The 26,483-nt window shown below is 33.5% G+C and overlaps 1 protein-coding gene across 6 annotated transcripts in view; it reads right to left on the reverse strand.

Moving 5' to 3' along the window:
• The window catches only part of VPS13C (vacuolar protein sorting 13 homolog C), a 182,326-nt gene that overhangs the window by 97,397 nt on the left and 58,446 nt on the right, over nucleotides 1-26,483 (reverse strand). For 4 of the 6 annotated variants that reach the window (XM_082444517.1, XM_082444514.1, XM_082444516.1 and 1 more), the window contains 12 exons: nucleotides 17,673-17,815; nucleotides 16,636-16,828; nucleotides 15,296-15,410; nucleotides 14,578-14,714; nucleotides 13,489-13,612; nucleotides 12,015-12,132; nucleotides 9,235-9,364; nucleotides 8,342-8,420; nucleotides 7,537-7,676; nucleotides 4,165-4,318; nucleotides 2,431-2,510; nucleotides 773-832 (listed from right to left, as the gene is read on the reverse strand). In XM_082444517.1, coding sequence (XP_082300643.1) covers nucleotides 773-832; nucleotides 2,431-2,510; nucleotides 4,165-4,318; nucleotides 7,537-7,676; nucleotides 8,342-8,420; nucleotides 9,235-9,364; nucleotides 12,015-12,132; nucleotides 13,489-13,612; nucleotides 14,578-14,714; nucleotides 15,296-15,410; nucleotides 16,636-16,828; nucleotides 17,673-17,815 — 1,473 coding nt within the window. Of the gene's footprint in view, nucleotides 1-772; nucleotides 833-2,430; nucleotides 2,511-4,164; nucleotides 4,319-7,536; nucleotides 7,677-8,332; nucleotides 8,421-9,234; nucleotides 9,365-12,014; nucleotides 12,133-13,488; nucleotides 13,613-14,577; nucleotides 14,715-15,295; nucleotides 15,411-16,635; nucleotides 16,829-17,672; nucleotides 17,816-26,483 lie in introns of all 6 variants that reach the window. The other 2 variants (XM_082444513.1, XM_082444515.1) reach the window with 1 other exon arrangement.

Genomic DNA, 26,483 nt, shown 5'->3' on the forward strand with positions numbered 1-26,483 from the left:
ATTCAAATGTGACATTCATGAGATTTAAATATAAAAAATGCAATTAAGAGTGAGTTCTCAGTCACTAAATAATCTTCTAAAACCACAATTATGGTCCTATCATTAAAAAAAAAAAGAATATATAGCTTATAGGAGAAAATATTGTATTTTTAAAAACAATAACTCCAGAAATCTAAAATAGCAACACAAATTGCTTTAAAGAATATATGACTTTCTAATAGCAAATTGAATTTTTTTAAAAATCACTTTTTATACAAAAGGACTTCTTGTCATTGCTTCAAGATACTAAGTGGATATAAAAATTATTAAAAGGAAGATTCAATATTCAACAGATTTTCCCATCTCTCAAAAGTATAATCTGAAACTCATTTCTCTCATTTTCTTTTTACTGTATTCTGAAATTACATTTTGCCTCTTCTTCCTCTACTTGAGTACCTTAGTATAGATCCAGAAGTACTCAACATCTCTCCTTGTATTTCACATACTTTCTGAGCCCTGCATTAAAAGACAGTATCTAGTTTGGTTTGTTCAGAATCCTGTTGGTTCTTTGTAAATCAAAGTTCCCTCATCTACAGCATTCCCTCCTTTAGAAATAATTAGGATGTGATAAATGAGTTAAATAACAGTATTATTATCCTGAATCATAAACACAGAGCATGGTAGACATTTATGAGGCTAATTTATAACTTTTAATGGTTCCTCAAAGGATACTGAAGACTTCCAGAGTAGGTTATTTTCAAACAGGATCTATTCTTTTAACAGAATTTCTTACCTTAAGTGTTTGTTCAGTTTTTTCAAAACTAGTTTGAAAACTGGGTCCATTCTTATCAGCCTAAAAAAAAAAAAAAAAAGAAAGAAAAAAAAAGTTCTAAAGAAGGAATTAAGACCAAAGTAAATGAATCATTTACTTATAATCTTTACTTAATTTATTTATATTCAGTTATAACTATTTTAAAATACATTATATATTAATTTTATTATCATTATTTTAAAGTTACATCCAAATCTATTTATTTATCATTAAGAGTAAAAACTTGTTCTCCTCTTCAAACAGAGGAGAGCATGGCATTATTCACTTTTGAGAAACTGCAGCTAGGGATCAGAATGATAAACTCTGAGGGTTAGAAGGTTTAAAGGTAGTCTAGCCCATCTATCACCTAATGTTTAAATACCTTTAGAAAGTCTTCAGCAAGTCTATTTTAGGATATCTCCAGTGAAAGAAACCTCATTTTCTTAGAAATCCAAACTTTAGAGAAGTTTGATTTAATGAGGTCTTCACACTGAATCAAAAATCTGTCTCCTGGGACTTCCCTGGTGGTCCAGTGGGTAAGACTCCGTGCTCCCAATGCAGGGGGCCCGGGTTCAATGCCTGGTCAGGGAACTAGATCCCACATGCATGCCGCAACTAAAGATCCCACATGCCGAAATGAAGATCCTGCGTGCCACAACTAAGACCCAGTGCAGCCAAAAAAATTAAAATAAATAAATAATCAATCAATCAATATCTTTTAAAATCTATCTCCTATCATAATAACCAATTGGTTCAAGTTATGTCCCTTGGGAACATACACAGTAAATTCAAAGTTTTACCTCCTGTGAGAAGCCTTCTGGCTAGATCAATATCCCTGCCTCCCTGCTCCCATAATGCTTTGTGTTCTTCCTTATTAAAGAATCAAACACATTATATATTTTTTGAATTTTATTTTATTTATTTTTTTATACAGCAGATTCTTATTAGTTATCCATTTTATACACATCAGTGTATACATGCCAATCGCAATCTCCCAATTCATCACATCACACCCCCCCCCCACTTTCCCCCCTTGGCATCCATAAAACACGTTATATTTTAATTGTTGTTTACCTATCTCCCTACTGGTCTATAAATTCCTTGAGAATAGAGAATGTTTTTCATCTCTGTATCCTAACACAACCTGACACAAAAGACGTTCAACAGTTATTGAATAATTAAATAAATCAACTAATCTTGAATGAAGCTGAATACCATCAGTTCATATAACATTCTTCAACATTCTTCATATAACATATTTTTGAGTCCTTCCGAATCCTGGCAATTCTCTTCTGAACCAAATTCAATTTGACTTTATCCCTTTTGATGTAGGATACTTAGCCAAATATCACCTACACATACAATGAATGTAGGTAGGTGAATGTGCCCCAGAAGACAGTAGTAAGACCTACTTCATCCCAGGCTTCCATCTTTGTGGACAAGAAGTGTGACTTTGTAAAATCCTAGTCCTTACTTGAGTGAAAGAGAAAGAGGTGTGCAAATGGACAGAGAAACAGGAGATATCCCTATGATTCAAACCTATGATACACAAGAGCCTTTAATAATCTACTGTCATCTTTTTCCTTCCAGAGGATAGTTTAGAGTATACAATAAATATATAAACATTCTATGACCCTTACCTTAATGTACTCTGCTTTTAAGAGATCTAATCCAGGTTTGTCAGAAGAGCTAATCAAGTGAAGGGGCTTCTTTTTGGACCCTAGATTAAAGGAAAAGAAAAAAAAAAGTGTTTCAAATAAATTGCTCTTTTTTACATTTGGAATTTTCAACATGTCTTTTTCTTCTTAAAAAATTTTATTAATTAAGCTTTAAAAGACTATCTGCACATATTTTCATGGTTATTAAATATTAAGGTCATCACTGGTAAAGAAATAAGCCAATCCAAATCCTTACCTTACCTCTGACATCCAACTTACTTAAAAACATGCATACTGTATTTATTTTCTTTGATCTTACATCTGTGTTCAAAAGTAATCAAAACTTCTCTAGATATTTTTAAGACCATATGTGCATTTGTAAGGCAGCAGAAGACTACGGGCGCTAAGAATCAGGAAATATGAATTCTAATTCATCTCTACCTTTACCAAAAACTATTTAACTTCAGTTTTCTCAACTACATAACAAAGAGGTTGAACTAGAAAAATATGCAGTATTCTGTTGAGCTCTAAAATTTCACTCATATTAAGGAAATTTAAATAATTTTCCTTTGTTTAGACTAAGAGAAGGCTTACACAGAAGAGGAAATAGTTTTTTGAAGGGAGGGGAATTGTTAAATTTCTTTAAATTTAAAAACAACAGGTACCACCAGATATCCTCTATATCCTCATGTACATGTCCCAAGGAACTACCTCCAGAAGCCATGGAGGGAGAAGTGATTTATCCACTCTTTTATCCATCTTTTATTATTTGCAGTTTTATAACTCCTGTTTCTGAGATATCTCAGAATTTTCCACTGAAATAACCTTCTCTAAAGGAAAAAATAGCCTAGAAAATTTATTATTTGTATTTTTCCCCTTAAGACAGTAATGTAAACTCCATCTCTCCACAGTGCTTATAGGAGCTTACTAACACATAAAACATTTTTCTTCTAAGCTGAGGTTAATTTTAGTTAGAGCTATTTAAAAAATAACAAAAAAATAGGTCTTTATATTTGACTAAAATACTAGGCAAATATTAGGTAACCTTAATTACTGTAGATTCACCCATTCCTTCATTCCTCATCCAATGAGTATACAAGATGTACACTAAAATGCATAAACCATAAAAGCTTCTGAAAGAATTAATTTTATGTCTCTCCATTTTCATTTTTATAACCTGATGCTGCTTCTGATATATGAACACTATTGAATCAAAAGAACAAGAACTTCAATATTATAAGACCAGAGATAAATTCTAGGTTTTGCTATTCGTAAGATGCATGATCTTGAGTAAGTCACTTAATCTCTCTTTATTTAACCTTCCTTTGTTTGTAAAATGGGAATAATACTCCCTATATAAAGGGGATTTATATGGACTCTCTTGAGTAGATCATAGTAGTTAAGAATACAGACCCTAGGGCCAGATTTCTAGGGTTTTAATCATGGTTCAGCCACTAACTAACTAGCAGTGTGACCTTGGGTAAATTATGTAACCAATTTATGACTTTGTTTCCTCTTGTGTAAATTGGAGATAATAGCATTGCCTATCTTATAGCATTGTTACAAGGATTAAATGAGTTATTATTTATAAAATGCTTAGAACACTGCTAGCTTTTATTTATTATAATTATTACTATACAAATGAATGTGTTTCAGATACTCAAAAGTGATACTAAGTCTGTTACTGTCTATTATTTCTAATTTTATGGCTATTACCTTGAATTTCATGGTAATCCAAGCTGATTTTCTTTAAGTAAGTTACCGCAGTTAAATCAAATGTTCTCATTGTAGCCTCTGTTCCTAACTGAGTAACATTAAACACTAGAATTGTATCTTCTTCCTTCTGTTGTTTGGTAAATTCCAAAATCACCTAAAACAATCAGGACAGCCAATGAAAGGCAGATAAGTGCTTTGAATCATACTTAAAAATACAAAATCCTTCTTCATATATATAATCATGACCATAGTAGAAATTTTGCTCATACTCTTCTATTACCATCAAGTTATTTACCATGATTGGAAGCTATCCTACATTCTATTATTGAGAATATAACTACATCTATCTAAAAATCATGATGAAATTTTATATCCTTATTGATTTACTTTTTTAATTTAGTAAAAATAGGCATGTATGAATTCTTCCTGAATATGATTTTTTAAAACCTTTATCTCAAAACTAAAAGTCATGTCTGGTGATATAAGAATCATCTCCATTAATGTCAAAAAGTAGGACAACGACATTTACTATTACACTACTATTCAAATTTATTGTAGAAATGATAGCCAGTATATTTAGCCAATGAAAAATAAAACATATATGTTGCCATTTTTAAAACATGCAAGTTCTTTGATCTCCATCAAGAGATGGCGGTCTTTGCCCCATCCCCACAGAATTTGGGCAGGGTTGTGACTGCTTCAATCAATAGAGTACAGAGGAAGTGATACTATAAGGATTTCCAAAGTCAAAAAAGGCCATGAAGCTTCCACCTGGGACTTCTCATTCTGGGGGAAGCTAGTTGCCATGTAAAAAGTTCAACTACCCTGAAGCTGCCATGGTCAGGAGGCCGTGAGTTGGTACTGTGGTCAACAGTCCCAGCCGAGGTCTCAGCCAACAGCCAGTATCAACTGCCAGCCTCATGAGTGAGTCATGAGGCCCTCTGAGAGTTCAGGTCACTGCTACTCTAGTCAAATGTGACTGAAAGCATGTGAAAGACTACATGCAAAAATTACTAAGCTGGGCCCTTCCAGAATTCCTAACCCACAAAACTGTCAGCAAGATAAAATAGTTGTTTTGAACTATCACATTTTGGGAACACCTATAAGCCAGCCACAGTAACTGGAAAAATATAAATGCTGAAAAAAAAGCAAAAACTAATATTATTAGCAGTGATATAATCATATACCTAAGAAAAATCAGGAGTGTCAACTGAAAAACAGAAACAATAAAACAGTACAGTAAGATATTCAGTACTGAATTGATATACAAAAATAAATTTCAAATAAATCAGTGATTTAAATGAAAGCATTAAAATCATAAAACAATAAATAAAATCATGGGTAAATGTTTTTGTAATGGAGGCTAATTTTCTAAACACACACCAAAACTAGAATATAAAGAAAAAATTAGATAGATTTCACCACAGAAATATTTAAAACTTCGGAATGGCAAAAAAAGGTCAAATTGGGAAAAATATTTCAAACAGCACTACTATTTTTTCTTAGATGATTTTGATTGTTTATCACTTTAGTTCATTCATTCAATACTCAATAAAATATTTACTGAGCATCATCTTCCATGTATGAGGGTGTACCAGCCACTAAGAACATCAAAATGACCAGGACAGACAAAGTCCTTGTCTTCAAGAAGCTTACATTCTAGGGAGGATGGGGAAAAGCAAAGGTTGCTATTTTGTGTTGCGTGGTCAGGCCTTTCCAATAAGATGCCATTTCTAAAGGAAGTAAAGAAGCAAGTCATGCAAGAAAAGAGTTTTCCAGGCAAAGGAAACAGCAAGCACAAAGAATATGCTTTGGTATATACAAGAAAGAACAAAAGGCAAGTGTAAGCTCCATGAGGAAGAACTCTGCTTACTGCTGTAGCTCTAGTATCTAAAACAATGCCTGGTACATGATGACACTTGATAAACATTTATGGAAGGAATAAATGAAATATGGCTGGAGCAAAATGAGCAAGGAAGAAGAGAACAGCAGATGAAGCCAAAGAAGTCACATGGTGTGACTTGTAGACCATGTAAGGCTTTGTAGGCCATGGGAAGAATTTAGCTCTTTACTGTGAGTGAGATGGGAAGCCCGTGTAGGGTTACGAGCAAAGCAATGGCATGATCTGACTTTCCCTTTAAAAGAATCACTCTAGGGACTTCCCTGGTGGTCCAGTGGTGAAGAGTCTGCCTTCCAATGCAAAGCACACAGTTCGATCCCTGGTCGGGGAACTGAAATTCCACATGGCATGGGGCAACTAAGCCCACATGCCTCAACTAGAAAGAGAAAACCTGCACACCACAACTAGAGAGAAGCCTGCGTGCCACAACAAAAGATCCCGCATACCACAACTAAGACCCAACGCAGTCAAAAAATTAAGTAAATATTTTTTAAAAATAAGATTAAATATAGTATCACTCTAGCTACCGTGTGAAGAACAGAGTACATGATGGAAGCAGAGAGACGGGGGGCTATTGCAATAGTCCAAGCAAGAGATGATGGTGATGTGGACAGTGCAATAGCTGTGGAAGGAAAGAGCAATCATTTGAATACATTTTGAAGGTAAAGTCAAGGGGTTTTCTTCTATGTTAGATGAGAGTATGAGAGAAAGAGAGAAGTCAAAGAAGTCTAAACATGGAGAACATATCTTTCTTTAAAAAAATACCAATAATACTTAGATATAAAGCAGTCAATAAGAAATACCTCCTTTTTATACCTTTTGTGTTTTATTCCAAAGCAATTCACATTCATTTAAAAAATTTTTAACATGTATAAAAGCAAACAGGCAGAAATGAAAAACTATAATCCCACCACATAGAGATGAACACTGTCATTTATTAAAAAAAAGTGTGTATGTGTGTGTTTATCTTCTAAATGGAATCATAATATCCTTGGAATTGTAATCGCTTTTTTTTCCCCCAAATAAAGATATGTGGTGACCATCTCTCCATGTCGATGTTTTCTTTTATTACTACCGGACTTTTAATGGCTGTAAAAGCCATGTTGCAAATTTAGGTTGCTTACATTTTTCTAAATTATAAATGTGACAATAAACTATATTATTTGGCTTAAAAGTTGAAAAATATTAAAGTAAACATCTCACAGAAATTTTCTACAGAAAAGAAAATCCTAATTAAGAGTCTCGAGCTTGTCCAGAATAGACCAGATATATACCACAGATCACACTTATATCAGTTTTTACAAAATAACATTTCATTTTCTTAGAAGTATGTGTGTGTGTGGGGGGTGGCAGTAGGGAAGATAGAGTACCACATTTTAAATATACTTAACGTTTGGGTCTAGCATGAGACAGTTTATAAGGACAGCAGTAACAAGAATATATTTGTTTATGGACAAAACAAATATACATACCTCTTTAACTTCAAACTTCAGTAGAAGATTAATGAGCTCCTCATTTGGGGCCTCAGCAACCGTTTTTATGTCTGACCCTTTCATACTTTTACCAGTCTGTGTGTCTCCATCCTCAGCATCAAAATACTCATCATCAGACTCTAAAGGAAGAAGACAATTGACTTGAGAGAACGTCCATCGAAAACTGCATAAAACACTCAAACTGAAATCTCTCAAAAGTAAAATTCATTTATTAGACATAACCTTCATATTCAGAATCAGAATATAGCTTCTTTCTAAGTCCCACAGAGTGACTCAACCTGGCATGGGATAATCATATATAAAATCAAACTGCCCTTCTATTTTCTTCTTCAACAATTCTGATTGTTTTTCACTTTAGTTTATTCATTCAATTTTCAATAAAATATTTACTGGGTATCATCTATCACATATCCATCTGTACCAGCCGCTAAGGACACCAGGGTGACCAGGACAGACATTATCCTTGTCCTCATAAAGTTTACATTCTAGTTCAAAATCAAAAAAGATCAGTTATACCAGAGATAGAGAAAAGAATCAAGTAGAGATCAGGGCAAAAAAAAGCAGCTTATTTAGAATCTTAAACACTGTCAATCACAAAAATACTTTTATTCAAACAAAGAAACTTGGCCTTAAATAAAAATAAATGACTCGATGTCTCACTGTTGGTTAGTAGCACAACTGGAAATAAAGCCAGTAAATTACTATAACACTTTCACAATTCCTTTATTTTCTGAAAAGTTTATCTCTAGGTTTGGTTTAATAAAGAACATTTTACCTTCCTCACCTGATTCCACTCCATCTAGCAACAGTGGCGTACCAAGTAGGCCTTTTGTCCTAGCTGGTGTAATAGGAATTGAGGATACCTAGAAAATAACACAAAAAGTTTTCTAAACATACTAATTTAGCAGGATTAAATGTACATAAATGAGAGAAATACTGAAAAAGTAACAGAGGATAGAGAGAGATGGAAAGACACATACACAGCACACAAATCTTCCAACAAAGAACATTATGCAATCACCTAACTAATGGCTGGCTGGAGTTTACTTATTATTAAGACCACCACCTGCATTTACAAGGGCAGAACCATGTTCAACTCTAGTAGGTAAGTCTACCTATCATTGTGTGGCATTCAATTGCTGTCTATTACAATATTAATTATACATCTTTTTGACAGGTTCCTGGAAAATGGTATCAACATTAGTTGGCTCTCTCAAATTTCATTTCAAAGTAAATGGAAGTCCGACATTTATGTTGTAAAGATCAATTCCAAGTAAAGTGACCTAGAACTTTTAAGTCTAACATATAAGAAAATTTTATAATGATCATTATATTTTGCAACATTTTAAAGAAGATTTCTATATTTAGCTTTATTTAAAACACATTTCCTAAATTTGAAAAACATTTTTCCTTTCATTTATGTATCTTTCTTTCCGTCATTCCCTATAACAGACTTTCTACCACCACTCCAAAACGAAAATAGGCTACAGTCTTTATTTATTCAATGCCATATGCAGTTCTGTACAGAATCAACCACATTAAACCTCAAAAATGTATCAAACAAATGAAACTGGCCCTAAACAATATTGAAAAACAAAACAGCTCACAAAAAGACGAAAAAAACTCACCATATATACAAATATAAAGATATTTAGCATTTTTATTATCTCTATTTACCTGTCTCTCTGGAGACTGTGCAGATGATTTCTGTGGCAAGGGTATACTGTTAATCAAACGGAGCATGTCTTTCATCTTCTGATCAGAAATTCTCACATGCATCAGAGGAAGCCCTCCAGATACTTTAAATCTAAAAACATAATTAATTCAACTATAAGGTTTCAAGGTCCAGGTTCTCTATATTATGGAGGTGGGGAAGGGAATGGAGAAGAGACTACATTCTGGGGTCAAAGTTACTTTGGATATGTTTTAATCTAATTACATTAATGCCTCAACGTTGTCAGGGAATGGGAAGCTCCATGTAAGCCAAGTTTTGTATCCTTCTTAAGCAGCCAAACCTTAAGTTAACTAATTTTTAGGAAGATATTTTCAAATACAAATTATCTATGTTTTAAAACCTAAAACACTATACGTAACATTTCCTGGTATCAAAGATTTCTCATTCTAAACATCAAAGAGTATCTACCCCATCATTCTCTATCCCCTCACCTCCCATTATTTCCTTTCATAGCATTTGTCAGCACCTGACATAGCATACGTATACTTGTTTACTTTATGTCTCCTCTGGTTAAAATATAAGCTCCATGAGAAGGGTATCTGTTTTACTCACTGCTGAATCACTGTTGTGCTTTCATCAGGTGCTTACTTTTCAGCACGTGCTTCTCTTCTGCTTCCCTATTACACCTAACTGCCTGGGTTTGCTTGTCCTAATAACTTTGTGGCAGCTATCTGCTGCTCATAAAGCTCTTTCAGGTTGTTTATTTTTGACTTCCTAACTAAGCTGTGAACAGCTCAAGTTGACAGATGCCTAACTACTAAATGAAGAATGATTTTTCTGTGTAATGCAACCACTAATGTTCGAAAGAGGCCAGTTAGCTGTTCCTACCTCAAAGGATTGAACTTTCTGTGAAAGTACTCTGTAAATTGAAAAGCACTGCAAAAATGTGAGATGCTTCTTTATTAATTATTTCTGAAACATTGCATAAAACTAATATCATCCCAAATAGAGGGACTAGATAAACCCTCCCAACTAAAATAACTAAAAAAATGGACAAAATATGTGAAACAACTGTTTCAAAGACACTGGACATCAGTCAACAAAGGAAAGTTGAAAGATGGGAAACAAATGACTAAAGTCGTACAAATACCCAGTCTACTGACTGAAGAGTTTCAAAATGTGTAGGGTACAGTTAAGCAGCATTTCAAGGGAAATTTAAAGCACTAAATGCCTGTATTAGAAAAGAAGAAAGGTCTCAATTGAATGGTCTCAGCTTCCATCTTAAGAAACTAGGAGAGTAAAACAAATGAAACCCAAAGTAAGCAAAACAAAAAAGCAATACTGTATGTGAGAGTGGAAATCAACAAAATAAAAAACAAATACAATAAACATTTGAAACCAAAAGCTGATTCTTTCAGAAGATCAACAAAATTGATAAACCTCTAACCAGACTGATCAGAAAAAAAAGAGAAAAGGCACAAGTTAGTAACATCAAGACTGAGAGAAATAGCAACACTACAAATTCTCCAGGTATTAAAGATGGAAATATTATGAACAATTTTAAAACAATAAACTCAACAACTAAGACATGAAAGACAAACTTTTTCATTGCAATGCAAATTACCAAAGATCACTCAAAAAAACAGATAATCTGAACAGCCCTATATCTATTAAAGAAATTGAATTTAAGTTAAAGAAACTTAATTTGTAGTTAAAAACCCTCCCCCAAAAAAGAAAACTCCAGGCCCAGGTGGCTTCACGGGCGAATTCTACCAAACATGTAAGGAGGAAAAAATACCAATTCTATACAACTTCCCTCTATGAAGCCTGATACATTGATGCCAAAACAAGAAAATAAAAGCACAGATCAATATCCCTCATAAACAGAAATGTAAGGTTTTAAAACTTCATAACAAAATTTTAGCAAGCCAAATCCAACATTTTAAAAGAATAATACATTACTACTAAAAGAGGTTTATCTAGTAATGCATGGTTGGTTTAACCTCCAACTGATAAAGAGTATCAATGAACTAAAGATACACACACATGAATGAATCTCAAATCAATTATACTGAATGAAAGTAAAAAAAAAAAGAATTACAATTCTATGATTTTATTTATATAAAATTCTAGAAAACTCTAACAAACCTTTAGTGTCAGAAAGAAGATCAATGTTGCCTGGGGATTGAGGGAAGAGGAGTTAGCAGGTAGGGATGTGAGGGAGAGAATACAATGGGACACACGGACTTTTGAGGATGATGGATGTGTTCATTATCTTGACTGTGGTGATGGTTTCATAGATACTTATGTCAAAACTTATCAAAATGCATACTTTAAACAAATGTAGCTTATTAAATGTCAATAATACTTCAACAAGGCTGTTTTTAAGAAGGCAGCAGATAATTTCATAATTATCTACTTAAATTCAAAATTCAGTTTCTACTTTCCATTCCCTTATTCTCAAGATTTTATATGGTTTCATAATCAAAAGAGCCTATAATTTTTGAAGATTTTATATTTCAATATTGAACCTTGAATTCAATCCATTCAAAAACAGGGATAACCAACTTTCACAAAATGTAAAAGCCCAAATACTTCTGAAATAAGAGAGGTGATATATAATTCAAATAAACATTTCCTTAAAAATGTATTTCTGCTGTAAGATAATCATTATTTTTTTCTGTCCTTCAGAAATCTAGCTTTTCTTTCTTAAAATTCAGTAACTGATGCAGATATATTTCACCTTGTTGATTTTATAATACAAAGGAAACTCATACATTACCTAGCCATTCTAATGTCTTTTTCCACCATTGCCTTGGCCAACTCAACATGAATATCCATGGGTTGCAATATATGCATAGTTGATGGATGCTGAAATCGACACTTTTTCCAGTTTTCATCTTAAAAAAATTTTTTAAATTAAATGACTAGTTTTTATTTATTAATTAGTTTTAGATTATCAGATGTTCTATGGAAAAGTAACCTATTAGAAAATAATTAACAAATATATTCAATGATACTTTTACTTCTTTCAACATACAAGCTAAATGACCTATATTAACACAGATTGACAAAAGTCAAAGACTATGATATAAAAATAATTCTGAACATTTATTTGAAGAATGTTTTCTAATAACATCTTACATTTTAAAGCAAACAGGGGAAAAAACCTAAGAATTTACTGCCTTGATTCCAGAATTAGAGATCAAGGTTGGGAGATTGCAGTGAAAAAAGGAAAAAACAGGAAAAAAAAGAAGAAAAAAAGAGGTTTCTGGGGGTCCTAAGTGCAATAATTCTAAGGCAAAAATGAGTTTTATCAAGCAAGATTTTATGACAAAAGAGTGTAACAGTCACTTTTCTTCCAAATAAGAAGGTTCCAAAGACAGACTTCCAATGACTGAAAGAACCCTACACAGATCTTAACTGATGACAATGAATGAACATCTTTTATTGCTTATAATTCAAACAATTATTATTAAGTACAGACAAAAGAAAAGGCAGCTTTAATGGTCTGTATAGGTACTTCTCTTCAAGGAATTAATAGGCTCAATCTATAAAACTAAGTAGAGCATTATATATTTACATTGTAATAAATCTCATCACTCCCACTATACTCTACACTCTGCACACAGAAACTATGTCCTTTCCTCCAGTGACCTACCACAGAGTGATATACTCAAGGATATTTTGCAAATACTTATTATTGCTTCTAGAAACTAAAGAAATACAGACAACCAACAATCTTCATTTAAGCAGTAGAAACCACCAATGCTTTTGGAAAATAATTAAATTCACTACTTTTAGGGTTTAAAGACTATATCCATACTTCTCAGGTATCTAAAAGTAAAAAACATACTACTACTCAAATAAAGACTAGGCTAATAGTAAAATATTTAAAAATAAAGGCAGCAAGGGGAAACAACATTGAGACATCCCAAACACACTGGGACAGAGGAACATGAGCCAACTGCAACTTCTATTCTGTATTCTGGGCAGTTTTATGTCACTTTAAAAAAAAACAGGCAACGACTGGACTTAGATTCAAATGGTACTAAGTACCCTAAGATGAACAGCCACATCTCTGTTTATAATTGTGACAAAGATTTTCACTGATGGGCTCCTATTTGGTTCTCTTAAGTGACCAACAGTATGTGTTCAAAATGTTATCAGGGTTGATATAGACGTAAACATGCATATCTGTTTACCAACGCTACTCAACATAATTTCAAGATCCTGAAAACTGAGCAACAGTTTACCTGCTCTTGCAAAGAGTAGTTGCACACTTTTTATTTCCACATCAAACTTGTCATATGCCTTATCCATTATTTCTTCCAGAGATGAATTACTAGTCTTCTGCAAACCTTGATCTTTACTGTTAAGCTGAAATGGAGAAAAACCTTCAATTTTTTTAACAGAAAAATCTTTATATCAACATACTTTAGTTGTGTTTTCTTAAAGCCTAAATAAAATTAAAACATTGCCCTTAATGAATTCCTATTTTGCTTAATTTTCTAATAATTATTAGCAAATATTTTATTAGGAATATACCATTTCAGCATACATCTCTATTACGTTTGGGTAACAGGTGCTCAGCACATTTAAATTAATGACAAGATGAGTTACACAGCTGTCTATCTCAAATAACCCGTCTAGACATGCGACTCTTCCTGGCTCTCAGGAGTTGTCACCACTTTTGGCTCAAGCTTCCCTACCAGCTATCCTAAAGTCTTCACCATGAAACAGAAGGTTTTATTCCTTCCTCTCCCCACTATATAACTAGAATAATTAGGCCATTAGAATTCAGCTCCAATCTCAACTTGCTTTACCCTCTTCCTAAAGGAAACAAGGATCAATTCAGGACTCCATTTCTTGAAATCTTCACTTTTTCTCAGAAGATTGGATTTCTAGGAGGTTCAACACCCAAACCCTTAGAGTTCTCGTACTCTACTTAGTTGATGTCAGTGATTTAACAAACATATATTCATATCTGTATAATTTTCTATTCTCAAGACATATAAATTAACAAAGAAAACTACGTAATTAGATTCTGGAAACCTAGGAGTGCTTGAAAACTAGGAGTGCTTCTCTCTAATTAGGAAAAGACAGCAGTAACCCAGTCCTCAATGTCAAATCATCTACCCATCTCAGAAAATGTTAGGCTTTTTTTTTTTAATAGCTGTAAAATACATACAAACTATACAATCTAAGCTAGGCTTGACAAAATGCTAATAAGAAATAAGTCTAGGTTTAGTTTAAGTGAACTCTGAGGGAAAAACAGCATACTGTCAGACAGCTAGCTACTAAACTGAGCAAAAATGGGCAGACAGAAATGCATATACACCTACCTGAAATGTACCAAAATCTAAGATGAGAAGATCTGACTTTTCATGGTGGAAACCTGTCTGTGGAACTATTAGATACGAGGGCTTCAGATTTATCCTTAAATCAAGAACTTTTCGGGTTTCAATAATATGTGTAAGTCCTAAAAGAAGAAAAAGAAATGATGAAAGATTATACAGTCAAATTGAAATATATAATCATATTATTAACAACGAGAATAAGAATATCACTTGAAAAGTATGTTGGAGAAGTTCTTTTCACAGATTAGATTCTCCATTCAGCATGTAAGGTGAAATTGCATTATGGTCAATGAGAAACAATCATATCGCATAATATAATAAAACCAACACAGCTAGTATTTTAGCCAGAGATAGAAAAATTCATTATTTCTTTAGTTAAGTAACCAGATACAGTAGGTGGCTTAAGATTAGAGGCCATAATGCACAAAAGCATGTATCTTTAAAACTCGATTCACACACAGTACGGTGAACAGTCGCTTAAGAACTGAGACAGGGATGTTTTCCAGCTCAAGTTCACTCTGCAGCACAGGTTCCTGAAGGTAACAGCAGACAGAATCACCTGTGCCCCATATTATTCTCTTTCTCACCCAGTCTGGCAGGTATATTTGACAAAACTACCTACACTATTTTAAACATAGTATTTACATTAGAACAGCAAAAAATTTTGAGAGTTTAGATGACATTTATGCAGTCAATTCTTTACCTGTAGCTGTTCTCTCTTTAATTTCTTCCAGCTTCATCAATGTAGCTGATGTTATTTGCTCAAGATCTAATCCCCTATTTGACTCAAAGAATTCAACCACTGCATTGATGGTTTTCTGTAAAATCATTTAAAATATAAACAAGTTATACAGAGTACTTTCTATATTACAAAATTTAAAGTTTCAGTTTAATTCTAATCAACTCTGGCTCTGAACTGAGGTGGTACCTCCAAAGACAATCGACCCTACTACATCTCCCTCTGGAGTGAAAGGAAACCTAAAAAAGGTATAGCCCACTTCACCTTATTGGAAAGGCAACAAATGTGTGCATATCGTTAAGGTGACCTTAAGTATGTTCTATGGTATCATGTTGATGTATCAATGGGGCATTACTTCTAGACTTAGCCTCCAGATTAGAAGGTGAAACTCCACCTCTCTATACTGCAACTGGATTCTCCTGCACTTTGAAGTTTAGAGAGGAAATAAGAAAGCTGTTCAGCCCTTACCTACACCGAAACTTGAAATTAAATTCAGACATTTTGCAAGAAAGAATGAGTTCTGGGCATTGGATGTACAATGGTGTGAATGTACTTAACCCTACTGAACTATACACTTAAAAAATAGCTAAGATGGGAAATTATGTTCTATGTATTTTACCACAATTTAAATTTTTTTAAATTTTTTTTAAAAAATCACAGAATACCATAAGTTCTGCCTCCCACCCACACTGTGAATTTACTTCTAAACTGTACAGTAAAAATAAGTCAGGGATCTCAATGGCAGAGTGGGGCCAACCTACAAGTGATGGAACGAGTGATGAACCACACCCTTGCTGCTGGCTAGCTCAAGATGAGTTAAGAGAGTCTGAATAAAGATGGAGCTACAGATACAGAACTGGAGCCAACATTTTCAACAGCAAAGAAACGGCAACGCTTTTTTCTCACGTGAACAGTATCTAAAATTCTTTCATTTGCTGCTAAAGCTCTTTAAACTGGTTCCAAACATTGAAGAGAAAGGGAAAATAAGCAAAAAGAAACTGGAGTAGGAAACTGGTGTGTAATTATTTGTGAGTAGTTAGCCGGTATAATAAACACAGACTTCTTTAGGGGTATATTACATTTTTTAAAAATTTAACATAAGCATACAGTAGAAAAAAATCTGTAGCATATGAAAAATCAAAATTAACTGCTAAACATGTACTGCTCTTTAATCAAGAAAAAAGTGTCAGTAAACTGAGCTGCTAAGTAAATTAAGGTTAAATATGAAAAGGAAAAAAGAAGAAAACCATATATCAGAAGCATAAGACGTGTTTAATAAGGATTCACTTTCTCCTTGTACTCACAGCATCATAGATGACCTCCACAGGCTGAGACTGAACAACCAGAGTCTGGTCAGCAGTACTATTCTCTGGATTGGTTTCAAATTCAATTTTAAGCAAGGATGATGCAGTATCACCAATTGAAGCCACAAGAGATGGTACAATATCTTGCTGTCTCAGACCTGTTATATACCAATGTTCTAGTTTTGCTTCCACCCTACAATCCAATGCGGAAAAAAGAAGTATTACAAATAAGATCCTTGTAATATAATAGGTTAAAATACAAATTTCCCTTTTAAAAAACTCCTTTGAGAGCCAGGACCATGCCCATCACCCAGAGTTGAAGTCCAAACTCTGTAGCCTGGCATTTAATTACCCACACAATCTGGGGCTTTTTTTCTCTGATTTGGTTTATTTTTTTATTCTCCTTATCCTCATGAAAATCCACTTTGGCCAACTTCAGAACACTGCAGAACTGCCGCACGAATACATGCTATACTTAACTCATGGAACTCATCTCCCTATTTCATGCCACCCTGCACACTCTCCTCCCTCATCCCTGCATCTGTTGGTCCCTTCCATTCAGTTAGCCTAAGCCCCAAATCTCCAAGCCCAAGTTATTCCCTTCTACAACTGAGCTTGTGTAGCATTAACCCTAAGGTATTTCACATTACAGTACCTTCTTACTTATGAGCTCTCAAATATTATACAGATTTTAAATTAACTTTTTGTTTCCTCTCTTATGAACTACAGCATAAACACCTTGAAAACAGAAAGTTATTGTTTCTATTCATAGCCTTCATAGTAACAAATCTATGAATTAAACAGTACACAAGAAATATTTGTGAAGGAAAAAAGGAAGGGGAGAACAAATGATGAGCTCCTCGTATAGTTCCGTAAAAAACTCTAATATAAAATGACTATCTTCACACACAAAAGGAAAAGAAATCAGAGACAAACTACTATTAATCAGGTTTTTTTATGCTAAGTAACACTGTATTTTTTTGGCCTGAAGTCAAACTGAGGAATAAAAATTAAAATAACAAGTTTTTAAAACTTACTTAAGTGCTTGTGCTCCTGGTCGCTGAGACACTTGGGTGCCAAGGCCAATTATCTGAATTTTCAGTATTTCTGGAATATTTCTGTTTTCTCTTATTGTAACAGAGGTGCTTACTAACTTCAGTGCCACAATATAAGCAACATACTAAATGAAAGAATGAATGAAAATGGTTAAATTTTAAGTAATTCTTTCATTTCTTCATATTTAAATCTGTTAAATTATAAAATGATCTAAAAAACGTATGTTCATTGTAAAAAAAGAACATTAGAAAACTCAATACAAAATTGCTTGCTCAAACAGGACATTTACAAAAGATTCAAAATTAATTTCTCTTAGTTTTAAAGGTAATAAAAATGAAATCTGATAAAATATTTTGTGGCCTAAAGATTCAATTCAGCAGCTTTCACTAAAGCAAAGTAATTCAAAACAATCCTCTAGCTCAAAAACTGAACAAAATACAAAGAACATCTGCTTGATGACTTTGGAGAGTTAGTAAGACATTGAGAAAAAAAAAATTCTGCCCCCAAAATTGAAAGGTCAAGACTACAGGTAGGACAGGTAACTAGAGACATGTTTCTCATCAAACCACACAAGAAGAGAGGAAATAAGGAACAAAGAATCTATGAAAGAGTCAGAAAACAATTAACAAAATGTAAATAGTAAACCCTTATCTCTCAGTAGTTACTTTAAATGTAAATGAATTAAACTCTCCAATCAAAAGACAGCGACTGACAGAATGGATTTTTTTTTTTAAAAAAAGATACAATGATCTGCTGCCTACAAGAGACTCACTTTAGCTTTAAGGCCACACACAGACTGAGAGTGAAGGGATGGAAAAAGATATTTCAAGCAAACATTAACCAAAAAAGACAGAGTAGCTATATTTACATCAGAAAAAAAAAAAGACTTTAAGTTAAAAATAGTCAGAAGAGACAAAGAAGGTCATTATATAATGATAAAGGGGTCAGGTCATTCCATCAAGAAGAGGTAACAACTGTAAATATGTTATGTACCCACTGGAGCACCTAAATATATAAATCAAATACTAACAGAACCAAAAGAAATAGACAGCAATAAAATATTAGTTGGGGACTCCATTCTCAACAAAAGAGATATCATCCAGACAGAATCAATAAGGAAACAATGGATTTGAATAACACTACATGCCAAATGGACCTAACAGACATAGAGAGAAATTCCACCAAACAGCAGCAGAATAAATACTCTTCTGGAATAAATGGAATATTTTCTAGGATAGATCATACATTAGACCACAAAAAAGTCTCAAAATACTCAAGAAGATACACATTATATCAAGTGTCTTTCCAATCACAACGAAATGAAACTAGAAATCAGTAATAATAATAAAACTACAAAATTCACAAATACATGGAAATTAAACAACACACTCCTGAACACACTCCTGGATCAAGGAAGAAATCAAAAGGGAAAATAAAAAGTATCATGAGACAAACAAAAATGGAAATACAACATACCAAACTTACTGGATGCAGCAAAAGCAGTTTTAAGAGGAAAGTTTATAGTGATGAACGCCTACATCAAGAAAAAAGAAAGATCTCAAGTAAACAACCTAAATTTACACCTCAAAGAACTATGAAAGAACAAACTAGGCCCAAAGTTAGAAGAATAAAGGAAATAATAAACATTACAGCAGAAATAAATGAAAAAGAGAATACAGCAGAAAAACAGAAACACAATGGAGATTAATAAAACCAACAGTTGGTTCTTTGAAAAGCAAAACTGACAAACCTTTAGATAGACTAACAAAAAAAAAGAAACAACACATATAAATAAAATTATAAATTAAAGAAGAAACATTACAACTGATACCACAAAAATACCAAAGACCATAAGAGTGATTACTATGAACAGCTATCCACCAACAAATTGGAAAACCTAGAAGAAATTGATAAATTCTGGGAAACATAATCTACCAAGAATGAATCATGAACAGAAAATCTGAATAAACCAATAATGAAGGAGATTGAATGAGTAATTAAAAATATCCCAAGAAAAAAAAGCCCAGGACCAAATGTTTTCACTGATGAATTCTATCAAACATTTAAAGAATCTACACCAATCCTCTCAAAACTCCTCAAAAAACAGAAGAATAGGAATACTCCCAAATTCATTTTACAAGTCCAGCATTACCCTGATATCAAAGCCAGAAAAGGACACTATGAGAAAAGAAAACTACAGGCCAATATCACTGATAAACACAGATACAAAAATTCTCAACAAAATACTATCAAGCCAAATTCAGCAGCACAGTAAAAAGATCATATACCATAATCAACTAGGATTCATCTCTGGGATGTAAGGATGGATGGTTCAACATACGAAAAGAAATTAATGTAATATATCACATGAATAAAAAGATAAAAATCACATGACTATCTCAGTAGATTCAGAAAAAACATTTGACAAAATTCTACATCCATTCACAATAAAAACTCTCAATAAATTGGGTATAGAAGGAATGTACCTCAACATAATAAAGGCCATATATGACAAGCCCACAGCTAACACCATACTCAATGTTGAAAGGTAAAAAGTTCTTCCCCAAGATCACGAACAAGACAAGGGTGCCCACTCTCACCACTACCATTAAACATAGCATTTGAAGTCCTAGCCAGAGAAATCGGGCAAGAAAAAGAAACAAAATGCATCCAAATTGTAAAGGAAGAAGGAAAATTGCCTCTCTCTGCACATGATATGTCTTACGTAGAGAAAATCCTTAAGACTCCACCAAAAAAAGTTAGAACTAATGAAAAAATTCAGTAAAGTTGCAGGATACAAAATTAGCATACAAAATCAGTTGTTTCTATATACTAATTTGAAGAAAAATTTTAAGCAATCCCATTTACAACAGCAAAAAAAACAATAAAATAATTAGGAATAAATTTAACAAAGGAAGTTAAAGATATCTATGCTGCAAACTATAAGACACTCATGAAAGAAACTAAAGAAAACATAAACAGAAAAGCTATGCTTTGTTTATTGATTGGAAAAATTAATGCTTTTAAAAATGTACATACTACCCAAAGTAATCTATAGATTCAATGCAATCCCTACAAACTCCAATGGCATTTTGCATGGAACCACAAAAGACCCTCAATAGCAAAAGCAATCTTGAGAGGAAAAAAAAAAACCCACAAAGCTAGACTAGGCATAACACTTCCTAATTTCAAACTATATTACAAAGCTACAGAAATCAAAACAATATGGTCCTGGCATTAAAACAGACACACAGACCAACAGAACATAATCGAGAGCACAGACATAAATCCATGCACATATGGTTAACTAATATTTGAAAAAAACCCCAAGAATACTCAATGGAGAAAAGAAAGTCTCTTTATTAAATGGTGCAAGAAAAACTGGATATTCAAGTGCAAAAGAATGAAACTGGTCCCCTTTTTTTTTTTTAATTAATTTATTTATGGCTGTGTTGGGTTTTCGTTGCTGCACACAGGCTTTCACTAGTTGTGTTGAGTGGGGGCTACTCTTCCTTGCAGTGCGCAGGTTTCTTATTGCGATGGCTTCTCTCTGTTGCAGAGCATGGGCTCTAGGCACACGGGCTTCAGCAGTTGTGGCACGTGGGCTCAGTAGTTGTGGCTCACAGGCTCTAGAGCACAGGATCAGTAGCTGTGGTGCACAGGTTTATTTGCTCCGCAGCATGTGGGATCTTCCCGGACCAGGGATCGAACCTGTGTTCCCTGTCTTGGCAGGTGGATTCTTAACCACTGCACCACCAGGGAAGTCCCTGGTCCCCTATCTTACACCACACACAAAAATTAACTAGAAATGGGTTAACGACTTAAATGTAAGACCTGAAGCCATAACTCCTAGAAGAAAGCACAGGGAAAAAAAGCTCCCTGACAGCAGTCTTGGCAATGATTTTATGGATATGACACTGAAAGCAGAAGCAAGAAAAGCAAAAATAAATAAGCAGGACAACATCAAACTAAAAAGCTTCTGCATAGAAAAGGAAGCAACACAATGAAAAGGCAACATACAGAATGGGAGAAAATATTTGCAAACCACATATCTGATAAGGGGTTAATAAGAAAAATATAAAAGGAACTCATACAACTCAATAGCAAAATAATAATAATAATAATAATAATCCAATTAAAAATTGGGTGAAGGACCTGAATAGACATTTTTCCAAAGAGGATATTCAAATGGCCAACAGGTATATAAAAAGATGCTCAACATCACTAATCATCAGGGAAATGCAATTCAAAACCACAATGAGGGAGAAGATCAAGATGGCACAGTAGGAGGATGTGAAATGAACTCAACTACCCAACATGAACACATCAAAATATGTCTACATGTAAACAATTCTCATAGAAAACTAACTGCAGACTGGCAAAAAGACTCCTGCAAAACCAAGGCTGTAAGAAAGACCCACATAGAATCAGGTAGGAAGGGAAGTCCACTAGTAAGGCAAATACATAGTAAAGTCTGAGAATCAATCAATTAAGCTATCATGGAGACGAAAAGAACAAAATTATAAAATCAACTATAACTATAACAATCAGTAAAGGGATAAACATGAAGATGTAAAATATGACATCAAATGTGTGTGACATCAAAATGTGAAGGAGGGGAGAAAAAAATGTAGATCACTTAGAATGTGCTTGAGCTTAAATGACTTCCTATTTAGAACAAGCAAGTATAGTTATAGGTCAACATACGTGAACCTTGCGGTAACCATAAATCAAAAACCTACAATAGATATACAAAAAATACAGAGTAAGAACACAAGCATAGCACTAAAGAAAATCATCAAACCAAAAGGGAAGAAACTAACAGAAGAAGAACAGGGAAAAACTACAAAAACACTGGAAAACAAGTAACAAAAAGGCAGTAAGTACACACCTATCAATAATTACTTTAAATGTTAACAGATTAAATGCTCCAATCAAAGACAAAGGATGGCTGGTTGGATAAGAAAACAAGACCCATCTTTATGCTGCTTACAAGAAACTCACTTCAGAGCTAAAGACACACACAGACTGAAAGTGAGAGGATGGTAAAAGATATTTCACGCAAATGGAAATGACAAGATATTGAGGGGAGCAATACTCATATCAGAAAAAACAGACTTTGAAACAAAGTCTATTTAAAAAAGACAAAGAAAGGCATTATATAATGAAAAAGAGATCAATATAAAAATAGACTATAACACTCATTAACATATATACACCAAATACAGGAGCACCGAGATATATAAAGCAAATATTAACAGACATAAAGGGAGAAACTGACAATAATACAATAATAGTAGGGGACTTTAACACTCCACTTACAGCAATGGACAGATCATCTAGACAGAAAATCAATGAGGAAACAGTGGTCTTAAATGACACAACAGACCAGATGGACTTAATAGATATCTATAGGACATTCCATCCAAAAACAGAAAAATATACATTGTTTTCAAATGCACATGGAATGTTCTCCATGATATATCATATGCTAGCCCACAAAACAAGTCTCAACAAATTTAAGAGGATAGAAATCATATCAAGCAATTCTTCCAACCACAGTGGTATGAAACTAGAAATCAACTACAGGAAGCAAAGAGGGACAAGCATGAACACATGGAGCCTAAACAATATGCTATTAAAAAACCAAAAAGTCAATGAAGAAATCAAAGAGGAAATCATAAAATATCTCCAGACAAACGAAAATGGAAACACAACTTTCCAAAATCTATGGCATGCACTGAAAGCAGTTCTGAGAGAGAACTTTATATCAATACAGGCCTACCTTAAGAAATAAGAAAAATCTCAAATAAACGACCAAACTTACCATCTAAAGTAATAAGAAAAAGAAGACACAAAGACCAAAGTCAGCAGAAGGAAGAAAATAATAAAGATCAGAGAGGAAATAAATAAAATAGAGACCAATAACTAGGCTCACCAAGGTGAAAAGAGAGAACCCACACAAACAAAACAAGAAATGGAAGAGGAGAAATAACAACCATTATCACAGAAATGCAAAAAGCATAAGAGAATACTATGAACAGTTATATGCCAACAAATTGGACACCTTTTTTAGAAGAAATTGACAAATTTCTAGAAACATACAACCTTCCAAGACTAAATCAAGAAGAAACAGACAATCTGAACAGACTGACCATTAGTAGTAAAATTGAGTTAATCAGAAATATCCCAGCAAACAAAAGTACAGAACCAAACAGCTTCATAGCGAAATTCTACTAAACATATAAAGAAGAGTTATTACCTATCCTTCTCAAACTATTCCAAAAAACTGAAGAGGAAGGAACACTCCCAAATTCATTCTCTGAGGCCACCAATACCCTGATACCAAAACCAAAGACACTACAAAAAAGAAAACTACAGGCCAATATCTCTGATGAATATTGTTGCAAAAGTCCTCAACAATATATTAGCAAACTGAATTCAACAATATATAAAAAAAATCATACACCATGATCAAGTAGGATTTATTCCAAGGATGTAAGGATGGTTCAATATTCACAAATCAATCAATATGATACACCACATTAACAAAAGGAAGGATAAGAAACACATGATCATCTCAGTAGGTGAAGAAAAAGCATTTGACAAAATTCAACATCCATTCATGACAAAACTCTCATCACAGTTGGTACAGTCGGAACATATCTTAACATAATAAAGAGCATTTATGACAAACCCACAGCTAACATCATACTCAATGCCAAAAAGCTAAAAGCTTTTCCTCTAAAATCAGGAACAAGACAAGAATGCCCACTCTCACCACTTCTATTTAACATACCATTGGGAGTCCTAACCACAGCCATCAGATGAGAAAAAGAAATAAAAGGTATCTAAATTGGAAGGGAAGAAGTAAAACTATCACTGTTTTCAGATGACATTACACTATATATAGAAAAGCCTAAAGGCTCTGCCTAAAAACTCTTAGAACTAATAAATGAATTCAGTAAAGTTGCAGGATAGACAATTAATCAACAGAAATCTGTTGCTTTTTTATACACTAGTAATGAATGATCAGGAACAGAATGCAAGGTAACAATCACATTTAGAATCACATCAAAAAGAATAAAATAGCTTAGGAATAAACTTAACCAAGAAGGTGAAAGACCTATACTCTGAAAATTATAAAATGCCGATAATGGAAATTGAAGATGATACAAAGAAATGAAAAGATAACCCATGTTCTTAAGTTGGAAGAATTTATATTGTTAAAATGGCCATACTACCCAAAGCAATCTACCGATTTAATGTCATCCCTATCAAAGTACCCATGATATTTTTCACAGATCTAGAACAAATAATTCTAAAATTTATATGGAACCATAAAAGACTCCGAATTACCAAAGTAATTTTGAGAAAAAAGAACAAAGCTAGAGGTATCACGCTACCTGATTTCAGAGTATACTACAAAGCTACAGTAATCAAAACGGTATGGTACCTGCATAAAAACAGACACAGAGATCAACAGAACAGAATAGAGACAATCTCTTCAATAAGTGATGCTGGGAAAACTGGACAGTACATGTAAAAGAATGAAATTAGAACATTTCCTCACCCCACATACAAAAATAAACTCAAAATGGACCGAAGACCTAAATGTAAGACCTGAAACCATAAAACTCACAGAAGGGAACACAGGCAGAATATTCTCTGACACAAATTGCAGCAATATTTTTTTGATCTGTCTCCTAAGGCAAAATAAACAGAAGCAAAAATAAATAAACAGGCCCTATTAAACTTAAAAGCTTTTGCACAGCAAAGGAAACCACTGACAAAATGGAAAGGCAACTCACCATGTAAGGGAAAATATTTTCAGGTGATATTACCAATAAGGGATTAATATCCAAAATATATAAACAACTCATACAACTCAGTATCAAAAGACAACTAACCTGATTTTAAAAAATGGGAAGAACACCTGAGTAGACATTTTTTTCACTGAAGATACAGAGATGGCCAAAAGACACATGAAAAAAAGTTCAACATGCCTAATCATCAGAGAAATGCAAGTCAAAACTGAAATGAGATATCACCTCACGCCTGTCAAAATGGTTATTATCAAAAAGTCCACAAATAACAAACAAATGTTGAAGAGGGTGTGGAGAAAAGGGAACCCTCCTACACTATTGGTGGTAATGTAAATTGGTGCAGCCACTATGGAAAACAGTATAGCCGTTCCTCAGAAAACTGAAAGTAGAACTGTCATATGATCCAGCAATTCCACTCCTGGGTGTGTATCTGAAGAAAACGAAAACACTAATTCAAAAAGATACATGCACCCCAATGTTCACAGCAGTATTACATACAATAGCTAAGATATGGAAGCAACCTAAATGTCCATCAACAGATATAGAGAACAAACTAGTGGTTACCAGATGGGCAAGGGAAAGGGGGATGGGCACAAAAGGTGTTTGGAAATTAAAAGGTACAAACTATTATATATAAAATAATAAGCAACAAGGATATATTGTACATCACAGGGAAATATAGTCATTATTTTGTAAGAACTTTAAATGGAGCATAATCTATAAAAATACTGAATCACTAATGATGTACACCTGAAACTAATATAATATTGTAAATCAACTATACTTCAATTAAAAAACATTAATAACTTCACATGGAGGGAAATACATTTGCCAATGTTCTTTAGAAAAAAAAAAATAAGAAACCACAATGAGATATCACCTCACACCTGTTAGAATGGCTATCATTCTGTACCAATTTATATTCCCATGCTTGTACACTGTGGGTGGGAATGTAAATCGGTATAG

The sequence above is a fragment of the Balaenoptera physalus genome (assembly GCF_965194825.1).
Source record: "Balaenoptera physalus genome assembly, chromosome: 2".
In the NCBI taxonomy this organism is placed as follows: domain Eukaryota; kingdom Metazoa; phylum Chordata; class Mammalia; order Artiodactyla; family Balaenopteridae; genus Balaenoptera; species Balaenoptera physalus.